The following is a 15,626-nucleotide window of genomic DNA, read 5'->3' as shown; positions in this document are numbered from 1 at the left end:
CTAAGAATGCGTACATAAGGTGATCCAGCAATGGTTTTCTCTCAAGTTGGGGTGGGCGGACCAAAGATGGTGAGGTTTCATTCCTAGGTAATTTCAATGGCTCTAGGCCAAGCATCAATTGTGTGATCACCCTGGCTGACTCAACGTCAGGCTCTATCCCTTCCGAAGTTTGCTTCTATAAATTATAAATAACATGCTCATAAAGAGCCTTCTCAAAGTATTCTTCACTTAAGGTCTGGATTAAATCAACTTCCTCCAATTCCATTTCATCATTTGGTTGCTTAGCTACCTTGAAAACATTCATCTCCACCGTCATATTCCCAAATGATAGTTTCATGATCCCATTCCTACAATTGGTGATAGCATTCGAAGTAGCAAGGAATGGTCTCCCTAGGATAACGGGAATAGGCGACTGAGGACCCTGGTGGGGCTGGGTATCTAAGACAATAAAGTCCACTGGGAAATAGAATTTGTCCACTTGGATTAGGACATCCTCCACAATCTCGCGAGAAACTTTTACTGATTGGTCATCCAATTGAAGAGTGACCCTAGTGGGCTTGAGTTCTCCCAACCCTAGCTGCTGATAGACACTGAAAGGCAACAGATTGACACTAGCCCCTAGGTCAAGAAGTGCTTGGTCGACTTTTTGGCTTCCAATTATGCAAGTAATGGTAGGACATCCTGGGTCCTTGTACTTTGGAGGGGTATTGAATTGAAGGATAGCACTTACTTGTTCCGTCAGGAATGTTTTTTCCCGCACATTGATTTTTCTTTTGACTGTACAGAGATCGTTAAAAAACTTAGCATATGAAGGCGTTTGCTTAATTGCATCCAATAAAGGAATGTTTGTCCTTACCTGTTGGAACACTTTGTATATGTCTGCATTTGTTTTATCTCTTTTCGATTGGGCTAATTTTTGAGGAAATGGTGGTCGAGGTTCAAATTTGGATCTCTCTTCAATACTCTTCCCTTTTTCCTTTTGCTTTCTCTCTTGCTCTCTTTCTTCCTCCTCGGCTTTCTTCTTACCCTCTTTACTTCCTTTATTCACTTCCTCATTATTCATTTCATAATGCCCTTGGTCTTTTTTACTAGTGGTAGGCCACACTGTCCTAGGGTCCTCAGGTTTCTCAATTACTTTCCCACTCTTAAGGACAGTGACAGACTGGACTTGTTCATGATTCTCACTAGATGACCCTTCGGCCCTATGGGCTTGACCTATGGGGTTCGGACTTGGTTGTGAGGGAAACTTCCTTGGTTCTCTAACACTCAAGGTCTGAGTCAACTTAGTCAGCTGACTTCTCATATCTTCTAGAGCCCTATTTGTTTGTTCTTGAAACTTGGCTACTTGGGTATTAGTTCCTATTTGACCTTGCATGAATTGTTGTAGGGTGTCCTCTAGAGATCTCCTATGAGGAGGTTGATATACACCAGATGACCCTTGGTTTGGTTGGTAAGACTATGGCTGTGAGGGGAATGGTGCATGGGGTTAGGCGGCAGAATCATTTATCCATGAAAAATTAGAGTGATTACGGGAGTTTGGGTGGTACGTATTAGAATTAGGATTGTACCCTGAGTAGTTCCCACCCTGATTCTGATTTTGATAAGGCTTACCCTTTGTGTGACGTGGTTGTGCTCCAGACGCTTGGCCATATAAGACCTCTTTAAAAGCAGGAATGGTAGGACAATCTTCTGTCATATGGCCATTCGTCTCACAGACCACGCAAAGGACTTCCACCTCATGGATGACCTTGGTTTTTTTTAACTCTAATTCTTCCATTTTCTTTGTTAATGCTATTAACCGGGCATTGATGTTATCACTTTCACTTATTTGAATTTTTCCTCGAGGCTGTGGACTGACATGCTCTCTTGAGTCTTCCAAAGACAATGGACTTACCTCCCAATTCCTAGTATTCTTAGCTAAAGTGTCGAAAAAGTGAAAAAGCTTCTTCGGGTGTCTTCTCGTAAAATTCACCATTGCACATGGTCGACACTAACATCTTAAGGTTGGGGGTCAAGGCACCATGAAAAAAACTAACCACCCGCCACTGCTCAAAAGCATGATGTGGGTAAGTAAGAAGTAAATCTTTGAAACGATCCCAAGCTTGAGCAAATGACTCGGTGGGTTTACAAGCAAAGTTCATCATTTGTCTTTGAAGGGATGTTTTCCTATTGGCCGGAAAGTATTTCTTTAAAAATTTAGTTTGCATTTCTCTCCATGTTCCTATTGATCTCGACTCTAATGTGTTCAACCATATTTTAGCTTTGTTTTTTAATGAAAATGGGAACAATTTTAGCCTCACAGTATCTTCATTGACATTCTGATCGACACAAGTGCCGCAGACCTCTTCAAATTCTCTCATGTGAGTGTATGGATTTTCCGAATCCATACTGTGAAAAGTAGGTAACATCTGAATGGTACCTGGTTTAAAGTTGAATCTATGATGGTTAACTAGAAGTACAATGCAAAAGGGAGTCGTTTGCCTCGGAGGGTGTAAATAGTCCTTGAGAGGTCGAAGCATTTCAGCTCCCAAGGGATCTTGATCAGCATGATTACCCCATTGAGCAGACATATTATCATTTTGTTGAGACATTAGAGATTGTGAATGGACTTCTTGTTCTAGCACTCTACTTGATCTAAGTCTCATACACTGTTTAGTAACTAAAAGTTACCTAACAATTTTTTTTAAGTATATAGATTTTTTTCTTATCTTTAAAATATTTATTTATTTTTTTTTTAAAAGTAGTAAAACAACAAAAGTAACACACTAAGTTACCAATTAATCTCCCCGGCAACGGCGCTAAAAACTGATTGCTACGCTATCCTACACATTTATTTATCAAAACTACAACCAAATTCATCAGACGTCAATCCTCTTATTAAAGCAGGTGTAGGGCGATTATACTTGTCAGTGTGCAAGTGTGCGTGTAGTACAATTTTAAATTTATATTTCGGTGAGTCCGAGTCAATTCACCGGGAGATTTTTTATGGATGAAAACAAAGATCACTAAATATTTGAGTTTAGGAGGTGATTAAGATGATTTAAAAGGTAAGAATTAAAACTAAACTAATACTGAATTTAGGCAGCTTGGGTCAAGACAATTTCAGTGCCAAAACCAATTAATTCCCGATTTAATAGAAAAGATCAGTAATATTCATCTGATTTGAGTTTTGCAGATCTGTTAGCAATTTTAGTTCAAGATAATGGTAATTCTTGTTTAAGCAATCTCCATACATGGCATGAAAATTCTAAGTTAAGCAATTACCATAAATTGAATTATATTCCACAGACAAATTTTATAGATACAGATTAATCATTTGGGTTTGGGTATGAAAACATTTCCATGTCTAGCAATCTCCATACGTGGCATGAAAATTCTAAGTTAGGCTTATGCTCCAATCCAAACTCAAAGATACACCATACGCACACTACTCGAATTAAATCAGATTAATATTACACATTTGAAGCGCAGCTTTCTTTGAGAATCATTGGCGTTGGACACTGTCCTTGGCTTAACCCAAGATTGGATTAGCTACTGATCTTCATTTGAAAATAAATTGGCAGGAATTTAAATGACAGTATTTAAAAGACAATTTTTTAACCGACCATATAGGCGGTATATAATTGAAAGACAATAATTGAAAGACAATTTTTTAACCAACCATATAGGCGGTATATAATTGAAAGACAATTTTTTAACCGACCATATAGGCAGTATATAATTGAAAGACAATATTTAAAGACAATATTCAACCGACTATATAGGCGGTGTATAATTAAAAAGACAATATGAATAACATAATACAACTATGTGGAAACAAAAGTTGAAGATTTGAGAGAGAAATTCTAAGAACAAGACTATATAGAAACTAAAGTGAAAAATTTGAGAGAGAAATCCTAAGAACACAACTATACTTTCATTATAAGAAAATTGAATTGTTACAAATGCACCCCAAGTGCTCTATTTATAGGCTAAAAGATGCAATAGAGACCACTCAATTATATAATTTAATAATATAAAATATCTAAAGAAAAACAAAATAACTAATTTAAAAATACAAAGATAAATAAAATATCTAATTACTTAAAAAGTTTGGGCCAAAGTGTAGTTCTTGAAACTTCGTGACTTGATGTAAGCGATGACATCATTCCAACCCATGATGTAAGCGATGATGTCATTCCAACCCATGATGTAAGCAATGATGTCATTCCAACCCATGATGTAAGCGATGATATCATGAATTCCTAGGACTTGGGCTTTTCCTATTTTTGGGCTTGGGCCTTCCTTGTGTTGGGCTTGGGCCTGGGCCTTTCTTGTTTTGGGCTTGGGCTTGGGCCTTCCTTGTGTTGGGTTTATGCCTTTCTTGTTTTGGGCTTGGGCCTGGGTCTTCCTTGTGTTAGGCTTGGGCCTAGGCCTTTCTTGTTTTGGACTCGGGCTTGGGCCTTTCTGGTGTTGGGCTTGGAATCCATAATATTATATTATTATATATTATATTTTATTTTTTATTTTTTATATATTTTTATATTAATATTTTTAAACATGCACAAAATCACAAAATGCATAATAATATTCAATTAAAACTATTTTAAGATCAAAATAAGGGTAAAATTATAACAAATTTTTTACAAAATTGATCACTAATCAAACCACAGCCAATTTTAGCCATAAGGTTGCATGAGGGATGGTCAGGGGAGCATCTTTTGTAAAGGCATGGGCCCACGGGGTTAGCCAAAAAAGTAAAAAAATCGATCGAAAGTTCGATTGGATTATCGCACACCTGCAACTCGCTTTTGCGGTTGGGTGAAGGTGATTCGAGGGTGATCTGAGGGAGTTTTATGCTCTAAGGGGCATGTGTTGTTCGGCCAAGGGCATTTGGAAGCCCGATTTTGCCTATAAATAGGAGTTCCACAATGGCCAAAAATGGAGAGAAATGAAGCTTCAAATCGAGGGTTTTTTCGAATAAATTGAGAGTCAAAACCATGGGGCTTTTGTTGCCCATGACTTGAAGATCAATTCTGGAGATTTTGGTGGCCAACGAAGCAAGATCGAACTGGTTTCGAAGCTCGCCGGAGAGAGGGAGGTGGTTCGCCTAGCAGGACATTTGAGGCCCCGTTTGGACGTCTTTTGGTGGTCTTTTCAGGCCTCAAGAGGGCCCATTTGGATCGATTAGAGAAGGAGGTTAAGATGGCATTGAAATCTCCTAGCTCCGGTGTATCGGCATTGGAGAAGAAGGTCAGCGTGTGGCCTTCACGTGTTGCCTTCATGGGCAAAACCACGCGCCAGCATGTGGGGGCACGTACAAGCTCAGAAAAATCCAAAAGAAATGTAGAAGAAAAGAGAAAAATAATTTATGGGGGTTTGTGTAAAAAGTTTTGAAGTTGGGTTTCCTGATATCTCGGTTTTTGCACCGAACAACCTTATTTTATTTGAAAACCCAGCATCCAGGTAAGTCCAATATTTTTCCTTTGAAGTTCATTGGATATTATGAATTATTGTGAAAAGATATTCAAGAAAATAGTCTCGAGGGTATTTATTAGGATTTTTAGAGGGCAAAATGGAAGAAAATAAAGGAAAATATCTAGAAATTGGGGTTTTGAGATATTTATTGATTAAATATGCTTTTTATGATTTATGTGCTCAAGAAAAAGTGATTGGTGCAACTTTCGAGAGTTGACACGAAAATTAAGATCGGGCACGCATATCGAGGTGATGCACCTTTTTAAAAAATTCAAGTTTTATCTCTAAAGGTGAGTTGTCCTATCCTATATGATGTGATTGTTTATTATGCATGATATTTATGAAAGATATGAATTCTTATATATGCATGATACTTATGAAAGATATGATTCATTTTGTCATATTGCATGGAAAGTCGTGATGTTTGCATGGCACGATATTATTGTCATATTGATATTTGTGCATGGGAATGGGATGTCACCCTAAGAGTGTAGCAGAAATTCTCCAAGGACAATTGATGGAACAACGTTAGGCTTATCCTGTAGAGGTTCTGGATTCTGCCAAGGGTTCTGTGCCGGGCTGGGAATGGGAAGTTACACTAGAGCAAATGATTGTTCATGTATGTGCATCATGCATTCATGTACCATGTTTTTAAACTATAGCATATCAGGTTTTAATTTTAGCTTCCGCATTAATTATGATTACTTGTCTTAGCTTATTTATTCTTATTTAGTATGCTAAGAAGGTAAAACGGAATTGTCGGGAAATGGTTTATATTAAAAATATATATATATATATATTCCCAAAATTCTTAAGTTATTTAATGCTCGGGAAAAGTGGGGCGTTACATTACACATAGTTACTAAGTTTGTGAGTTTATTGTACCATGACTCTCTCTCGGTCAGGACGTTGAGTGACAAAAGAATTGTATTATATGGTAATCATCAACTGTAATTGGCTCGCTTGAAGTTTGACTTCATTGCCTACTATATTGTGCTGGATCGTTGCTAGGCACTTCCCAGGACCTTTCAAAACATCACTAGAATATGGAGAGATTCTCATGATAGGTTGAGCTGTTTCGGTCGATGTCAAAAGGGTTTTCACATTATCTGATTGCTAGTTGATGGTGAAACTAAAAAGTCACACACCATATAGTGTGGCATTTGGTATCGATACTATGCACCAGTTATGTCTCAAACATCATTAATAGTTAATGGTGGTTTATAAAGATGTCATTAAGTGTTAATGACTCAATTGATTAAAAGTTAATGAATCGGCATGTGGTTTCTTTAGAAATAGCAAGGAATGTTGACTACCTCAAGGTTATTTTTCCATCTGGTGGAAATCAGTTGACCACCTCTAAATAATTGGTTAACCATTTTCGTTGCCAAAGCTGCAGATAGTGCCTTCCACCTGTCACTGAATTATAAGGGGTTAGTGGAAAAATTGGGAGGCATAAATTGGGAGGAAATTACAAAGGGGTTTTATAGTGCTTGCCATTTGCTTCTTTATTTTTTTCTACTTCTTTTTTTGAAATTATAGAGCATAATTGTTGCGTGCGTGAAAATTATAGAGAGTCCAGGGAGACACACGGATGCTAGTGAATCAAATTCCTCAGGCTAGCACATGATGAGGATTGCGACATGGTACCGGGTTGCTAGCTAGGTGTGGATGTTGGATCATGAACGAGGATCAAAAGCATGCAACGGAAGCGTTTTAAAATAAAAACGATCCTCGTATTGGTTAGAGTCTAGGAGACTTACTTTTACGGCGGATTACCGGACGGAATGGAGCGATGGGAGCTTCTTCGCGTGGAGGAGACGACGGCTGTCCTGCTAGCCTTCGGCTCCGTCGCATCAGAACTCAAACGCCCCCTTTCGATCTTCCGGAGTATGACTCGAACTCGTGGCCTCTCTTCGGTGAAGGAGAATAAAAAACGACTTGGATGAAAAACAACTAAAGAGAGATATATATAGGGAGAACCCTAGGGTTAAAACCCTAGTGGGCCAAACCCTAATGGGCCAAGACCTTTTAATTAATTTTCTAATTGGGTTAGCCCAATTAATTAATTAAGACCCTAATGAACTATTATTTTATTTTAGCCCAATGGACCATTCTAAATAAAATAATTCTCTCTTAATGTAATTCATCCAACAAGCCAAATGTATTAAAAAATACATGAGTTACATCGAGCTACCCCGGGGACCAAAAGACAAATTATTCACGGCTGCTAAAATGACCAAAATATCCCTGCTACCTAGTAGCTATATTTTGTCATTCTAAGTGTTCCAACTATCACCATATGGTAACACTGACCCCACGAATAATTTTGCATATGCCATGTCTTTGACCTACTAGTGTAATGACGAAAATACCCCTCTGCGTAACACCCATCATTTAGAAAGGAATAATGTACTAACACCTTTCTAAATGACTTCTACCATCCTTAGATCACTAGTCCAATAATCCGTGACTACTCGAATGTACTTGCTTATCATTGGGAGCTACCCAGAAGCACACACTCATAAGTCACGTTCCTAGGGCCCTGGATTATTCGATTATTCTTGGACAATCACAAGGGGGTGAATCACAGAAACTATCTTGTATTAGTCTGTCTTAGCTAATTAGAAACCATACTCCCAACTCAAAAGGATATTGATCTTTGATAGACCTCACCTGCAATGAATCTAAGAATATAGCTCTAGGTTCACTAGACCACCAACTAATACTCAAGTATTAGAGTACTCGTCCACGTAGTAGCAGTGATAGACTAGCTCCATGATAATTAGTACTTTGTCATTAGCTTCTATCACAGGTCCACTCTACGCATTCCAAATGCGCTTGTACAATTAGAGTAAACGGACTGTTTACTGGCTAAGGCAAGCCATCCTCCATTAGGATCTATTGCACAATGATCTTATCATGATAGAATGCCCAGTTCTATCAAAAGATCAAGAGTTATATTTTCTTGCTTATTAAGTACCCATGATTCATGCCTAACTGTGAAGAACGACCCATCACATGAATCACTTACTTAATAGCATGGACACCTTTCCAACAATTAAATGCAAATAATATATGTGCCATAAACTGAATAAAAGAAACATCATTACCATAAATTAAACAAAACGTGTCTTTAGGGCATACATTTCCAACAGTGGATAGATTAGGCCTTCTATGCAGTGAGAAGGAATCAATCTCAATGTAGAAACAATTTCTACACCCACCTAGCATCGAGCTACAAGTATGTTATTTATTACATTTTATATGATGAAATATCGTGTTTCTTACATACCTAAGTTGTGTATGATATGTATATTTATGACCTTTGTTGTGCATGGTTGATGTGCAGAAATTTTATATTTACCTACATTTCCATACAACAATTCCAATAGTGGTATCAAAAGCCTTAACTTGGTATTTAATGCATAGACAATGATTGTATGTGTCAAGTTTTATGAAAATTATTGACTATGCGTAGGGTTTCGACTGACTGATTTTGTAGTAAATGCTTTGGTTGTGTTTTATTATAGAACTAGTCGACCGCTTAAGGACACAGTCAGTAGTTTCATATGCGAAATCAGTTGATTGCCTGTATTGTCCTAGTCGACCACTTTTATCAAATATGCTGTGGCAACATGCTTTTACATGCCAAATGTTGTTAGTTGTGTGGGTTACCACATTAGACGACGATGTGAGGATGTTAAGCATGTAGTCTTGAATGCCCATATGTAATTCTGGATATATGCATGGATGTTATTCAAAATTGTTTTATCAGAAGCAGAATGGTTTGAATGTATGAATGTTTGGGATGAACATGGGCTTGAATGTGAATTAGTGAATGTTATAGGAGCTTCATATTAATTCATTTAATATGTAATAATTTAGTCATTTGGTTATGTAATGAGACATAATTAAGTCTAAAGTAGTTTCTTTTAGTCTTTGTTTTAAAAATATTGTAAAAGAAGACAACATCAAGGAGATGATGGATAAGACATCAAGAGTTGATGGATTCTCAAGACAAGAAGTGGCAAAGCTAAGAGCACTTCATGTCATGTATGATATGATTGAGGCATGGCTTAAACCTTTGAAGCTCGAGTTCAATCTATGCACAAGCCCCTGATCATTCTATTTATTATGTTTATGCATCCTTATTCATTTTGTCTTACATATGATGTTTGATGAGATAAATGGTTTTATCAAAGAAACCATATAAATTTAAGAAGCTCTGGAAATCTTTCCATGTGAAAAAGAATATTAGATTTATGCGGTGAATCCGATTCATCGTGGCTTTCTACTATCATAAGAGTTCATCAATCTAATTGGGTGTGACCTTAGGGGGAGCATTTTATGTGCATATAAGTGAAATCATTCTCTATTGATTCTCTTTAGTTTTTCTACACCTTTCGTATGCTTTCTAAGAGATATTCTCTTTCTTGGAAGAACAGATAAAACTTAAGATGTCTCTACTCTATGTGTTACTTATTGATACATGTGTAAAATGCTTGTGTTGTTGTCTGACTACAATATTAATTATTTTTTTTTGTGGGAGATCATCTTGTTGAAGTATACGTGTGAACCTTTGTCATGTGACTTATGATGGGAGTGTGTCTTGGCAACAATGAAGTCTCAGGAGGACTTGTGTCTCTCAGGATGGCACGAAGGTTGTGACTCTTTGGATGGCATGTGGGAGTCTAGAAGCGTTTCAGGAGTGAGTCCTCTGAACTGAATGACTGTTAGGGTGATGAATGAGTCTCAGGATGACGAATGACACCCAAAGTGACGAATGACCTACTAAAAGTGTTGTTTCCATGTGATTCACATGTTTTTTATATTGTGACCTTAATTTTTGAAGTTATAGTTTTACTCTACCTTTAGGGTGATTCCTATTTCATGGGATCTATCATTTCCTTCTTTATCGGTTGGCTATGTGTATCTTAAATATATTTCTACCACTTGAGAAGTTCTAATACTTTATCCTAAAAGGGATAGATTGAATATGTGTTACATGGATAGGATTAGTATTGTGGTATCCTATCTTTTTGAGGAAGTGTGTTACATGGTAAAGTCTAATGAACAATCACATTACACGTGCTATACAAGTATAATGAATTAAATTTCTTAGCTTATCTAAGTAGATTCAATCCATGTTGAATATCTTACGATCACTTTTCTCACCTCATAAAAAGCTAAATATCTAGTTTAATAATTACCAAATAAAGGCTGAAACAAAAACAATTAAAATATTGTTATATCAAATTTCTCTCAAAAAGAAATGGAGATTTTTTTGAGTAATTAGGGATATATTCAAAACCCTAATCTTGTTGCGAGGATGGCTAACTTGTGCCACCGGCTTAGTAGAAACGCCCACATTACCACCATTATTAGCTTAACCAGCACCATCATCTCCTCCTCTATCACTGTTAGTATTAATTTTGTGGACTATGTCACACAAGGGCTTGCTGATCGCGATAATGTCAGAGTACTCAAGCTTTTCAGTTGCGTTGGTGCTAACCAAAACTTGTAGCCCGACAGTTAGTAAACAACCTTGTCCTGGCAAGCTTTCAAAGTCTGAATTAGGCACACCATTGACTTCACTGATGATAGAGTAGTCATTTACAAGTAGTGCTCCCATGGGATGTATGATGAATCCTAGTGGAAGTAGAGGAATGCAGGATTGGTCTTGGTTGCTCATGGCAAGTTGGAGAGAGTCAATGTTAAGGGTATAAAACACCACTACACCACTGGTATCGCTAATGCTGCTCTCTTGTAGAATGAATTTTGTGCTTGTGTCTTACACAAATATATATAGGTAGTAATGGGGTACTATCAACTTTACATGGAAAAAATACCCATACTCACAAGACTCAAAAGGAATGTATGCATACTTACATTAATGCGAAAAAGAGAGACACAATTTCCTGGATGTGAGCCACTAGCAATGTGAACCACCTCTTGCAAAGAAGTCACATTTGAAAGAACATCTAGCTGCCAAATATGATGAACACAAATGTAATGCTAATTAATGGATTTGAAAAAGAAAATGAGATGAAGGAAGAATGTATTCAGGAGGTGATTATTATGTACCTGCAGAGCCTTACAATGCTCATCTTTGACTAGATTGAAAGCGAGAAAAGTTGAATATGGAAGCCAAGAAGTGGATGCAACAGCGAGAATCAAACCAATGGTCTGGCAAGGCTCCGTGATGCTTCTCGTGGTGATTCTAATAGTGTGATCAGCACAATCCGAAAGGGCCATCCATGTTTGACCACAAGAACTACTCATATTCACAAATAAAGTTTTTGTCATCCTCTCTGCAAGATTCATCAGTTTCTTCCTTGCTTCGGTTATTTGCATCCCTGTAAATATGACCAGCCTGTCAATTTTAAAAAATAAAAATGTAACACCTATAAAGTAGTATATTAGGGAGGTCTTCAATATATTACTTAGTTTCATATATCCAATAATTACCTTTCAAGTAACACTTTTGGGTAAGGATATGTGATGTTAGGTGTGATACAAAGAAGAAAAAATGAGTACCTCCAAGATTTGATACATTAGTAGCCACAAGGCTTGCAAGCCTCTCAGATTGTCTTTGCAAGACAACTAGCCAATGTTGAGCTTCAAATGCCCTTCCGCTATTGATGAGAAGGTGAAAAATCTTATGGATTGGTGTGTACTCAACCTCTGCTTGTTCTGCCGAAGTGACCTACATTTATTTCAATAGAGTTATAAGATATAATGATAATAAATAATTCTTTTAAGTCTTATATATATATATATATGTTGATTTGATATGTCACCTTAAAGCATCCATTTGGCAAGTCCTTGATGATGCAACCAGAAGGTCTTCTCTTGTATCTAGGGGAGGAAGGTTGGCAACTTCCATCCATGCTTTCAAATGGAAAATCAACAATAACCCAAGTCCTCTCCTCCTTGTTTAGTTGGCAGTAACAAAGAAATAGAGCTTCTCTTGTAGGAACTAGAGGAGATGGAAATTGTAGCTCTGCGCACATCTAGAGACACATATACATGTAAATACATAAAAAAATAATTTATTTTTTAGTAATCTACAAATTTAAGAAAAAAAATGAGTTATTATTAAATTAGCATTTCTTATGCAACTAACATTGGTTTTATGATTTTACTAAAATAACATTGGATGGTTTCAGAGAGTAAAATTGAAGAGACTTGCCAATTCTTTAAAAACATAAGTTTTTGGAAGTTAAACCAAATTCGCCAGTGACACTAGTGAGTTCACCTATTCCATGGCAAATCTTTTGCTAGAGTGTTTGCAAAGAGAATCGAGAAGGACATGCTAGTTAGATTGGCGAGTCTCTCTTATTATAAGCTATTTTGTTAAAAATCTAAAATCTAATATTAGTTGCCCAAATATATATATAATGTTAATTTAATAAAAAATTGAAAATAATCCCATGAACTTTTCATATATGTGGAATACTCACAATATGAAGGGAGCCGCTTGCATGTCCCAAAATGCCTGAATTGACCACTTGAAGAGTTGTTGCTCTAGAGACAATGGAGGGGAAGAGCTTCACCCACTTCTTCTGAAATAACAAATAATGACTTTTCATAGAAATTTTTTATATACAAATTCAATATATAGATGGATGTTGTCCCTTACGTCTATAAATTAAAATAGAAATTAAAATATTATTTTGGTGACGTTTTTTGCATAGTTATTACTAAATAACATGGATATTGACATAATAAAAGTTAATGAGTATTAATAAAAAAAAAAAAACTATCATTCAATATATGTTAAATTTTTTTTTTTTTTTGAGATATATTAGATAGGGTAACGCTAAGCTTCAATTAATGCATCTTGTTGCATTGTTTATATTTTCAAAATAATTTTTCTATTTAATGATAAATGGATCGTGTTTTTTAACATTTAATCACTCAATAAAATTGTTTTGGAATGGAAAACATTCCAAAACAATTTAAAAAGTTATTGAATTGGACTTACGACGTCAAGGAAAGCATCAACCAACATGAAGCTACTGATGGCGACAACAGCAATGTGTCGAGAGGCTTCCACAATAAACTCACTGCCTCTATCTTGCTGAAACTTCAATGGCCATTGAAACATCCTCGCATGCTCTTCACCATTCAACACTTCTTTTTTGCTACCCTCAAATCTAATCCAAAGAGGTTCAGTTGCCTGACACATATTCATCAGTTCCTCCATGGATGACATTGCAAGGCCCAATACAATGGATTTGTTTCCTTCCACAAATAGACAGTCGCCAACGAATTGGGAGAAGTTTTTTGTTACCAAAGGGGCTTGGTTGACCACGTCCTTGGAGTTGTCTATTTGTTGCTCCTGGAAAAGAATTGTTGAGGAAGGAGGAAGTGAAGGGGCCAATATCGCTTCTGTTCCTTCCACTGTTTGAATATGCTGGCTTGATGTTATACCAAAGTAACTCACTCTGTGTAACTAGAAAGAAGAACATATATAAGCAAAAGGAAAAAATTAAAGAAGGTATACAAGAAGAAAAACTTTTTTCTTATGGAAGAAAATTTTATTAAGAATAATATAGTAATATTATTTTAATTTTTGCTAATATTAAATTATCATAATAATTTTTTTGTTTCTTATAAACAAGTTTGAAAGGGTCGCATTATCTTGTGTAAATTTTGGGCATTACTATTTTTGTGGGCCAAATGTGTTGACCACAAAAAAGAAATTCAATTTTATGTATAAAAGTTTTGTTTAAATATCTTTATGTGAAGAAGTATTTGTATTCTAATATAATGTTAAATAAAAATAATAGCATTATTGTAGTTAAATTTTTATATAAAAAGTAGAAAAAGTTTTGTGACAAAGACAGTTACATATATATATATATGTGCCTCTGTATTTCAAATATCCTGAATTGGAAAAAATTAAAAGATATATTAATATGATAAGTCTGTGAGAGTAGTGTACCTCTATTTTGAGTTGCACATTCTCAAGTTGAAGTTGTTCATCGTAACCCATATTATTACAATTTGGGCATATCAATGCTTGTATGGCAGCTTGTAGCTGCAAATTCTCATTCTTCAGTCTTTCATTCTCGGCTCTCAGTGTCAAGTTATCATTCCGATCTTGTTGTGCCTAGCACATGAAAAATTATCAACAAATAATCCAAACTAATTAAGCACAAATTAAAAACTAAGTTGAAATTGAGATCTTACATATTTAAAAAAATAAAAACCCGTTATATAAGATATTGAAATGGCAAGTTATGGATAAAATTAATTCTAAGATGCATGTACCTTCATTTGGGTTCGACGGTTCTGAAACCAAAACTTGACTTGGCTTAGCTTGAGCCCTAAATCTTGGCTCACCCTTTCCCTTTGTTTGTAATTTAGGTGTGAACTCTCCTTAAACAAACTGTGTGCAAGGCATAAGGTTAGGAAAGTGATATCGTGTATGCATAATTAAGTTTAGAGAGAGAGAGAGCGAGACGCTTCCATCTCTTGAATTTGGTGGGGAGTGTAGCGGTGATAACATTTCTTCTTATGTTGGGGCTTAATGATCATCTCCATCTCTTTTGTTGATTCTTTTTCTGGGGGCTTACTAGAGGAGCCATTCTCCTCCTTCTCTGTAGTTGTCCCTCCAGCTACCTCTTTATCATTCTACAACAAGGTTAACCATTTCTTAGATTTATATATATATGGAGAGAGAGAGAGAGAGAGAGAAGGGATGATTAATTAGTTTACATACTGAAATAATTAGAGGAGAAGAAGGGTCAAAATTTATGTGAATGTCGCTAAAGTCAGAGCCATGGTTCGGTAGCAAAACCCCATCTTCTTCAGCGACCATGGATGCAAGAACTTCACAATCTTCATACATTTCTTGAGACTCAAATCGATCATTTCTAGATGAGAAACTAAAGGGAAGATGCATATTTATATAAAAGGGAGATGGGTTGAAATTAGAGATTAGTAGGTTGGTGGAGGTTGAGTTTACTTCATCAGATGTAACTACAAGAAAATTGACAAAGATTAAATTGAAGGAAAGAAAAGAACAAAACATATGAAGTCATAATAGGTGGAAAACTTAGGAAGAAATTAAATAATGGTTTGACTCTCTTCATCTCCCAATGCAAGAAACAACTTAAATAGGGAACACCTCTCTTTTTCTCTCTCCGTTTCTGTTC

At 36.2% G+C, this 15,626-nt stretch overlaps 2 protein-coding genes across 2 annotated transcripts; both read right to left on the bottom strand.

The window, feature by feature from the left end:
* Positions 1 to 175: 175 nt before the first annotated feature.
* On the bottom strand, positions 176 to 1,303 carry LOC127805589 (uncharacterized). Its single transcript, XM_052342341.1, has 2 exons — positions 1,027 to 1,303; positions 176 to 777 (listed from the first exon to the last, which is right to left on the bottom strand). The coding sequence occupies exons 1-2, from the start codon at positions 1,301 to 1,303 to the stop codon at positions 176 to 178; spliced, it is 879 nt and encodes a 292-aa protein (XP_052198301.1).
* Positions 1,304 to 10,846: 9,543 nt separating this feature from the next.
* LOC127805588 (homeobox-leucine zipper protein ROC3-like) lies at positions 10,847 to 14,745 on the bottom strand. The gene is made up of 9 exons (XM_052342339.1): positions 14,740 to 14,745; positions 14,411 to 14,578; positions 13,448 to 13,918; positions 12,924 to 13,025; positions 12,261 to 12,473; positions 11,998 to 12,166; positions 11,545 to 11,816; positions 11,325 to 11,445; positions 10,847 to 11,250 (listed from the first exon to the last, which is right to left on the bottom strand). Exons 1-9 carry the CDS (start codon positions 14,743 to 14,745, stop codon positions 10,847 to 10,849), a joined length of 1,926 nt encoding a protein of 641 aa, XP_052198299.1.
* Between the last annotated feature and the right edge of the window lie 881 nt (positions 14,746 to 15,626).

Source organism: Diospyros lotus, chromosome 7 (assembly GCF_014633365.1).
Source record: "Diospyros lotus cultivar Yz01 chromosome 7, ASM1463336v1, whole genome shotgun sequence".
NCBI lineage: Eukaryota > Viridiplantae > Streptophyta > Magnoliopsida > Ericales > Ebenaceae > Diospyros > Diospyros lotus.
Note: the sequence above shows the minus strand (reverse complement) of the source record. Positions and strands in the feature narration are given on the sequence as shown.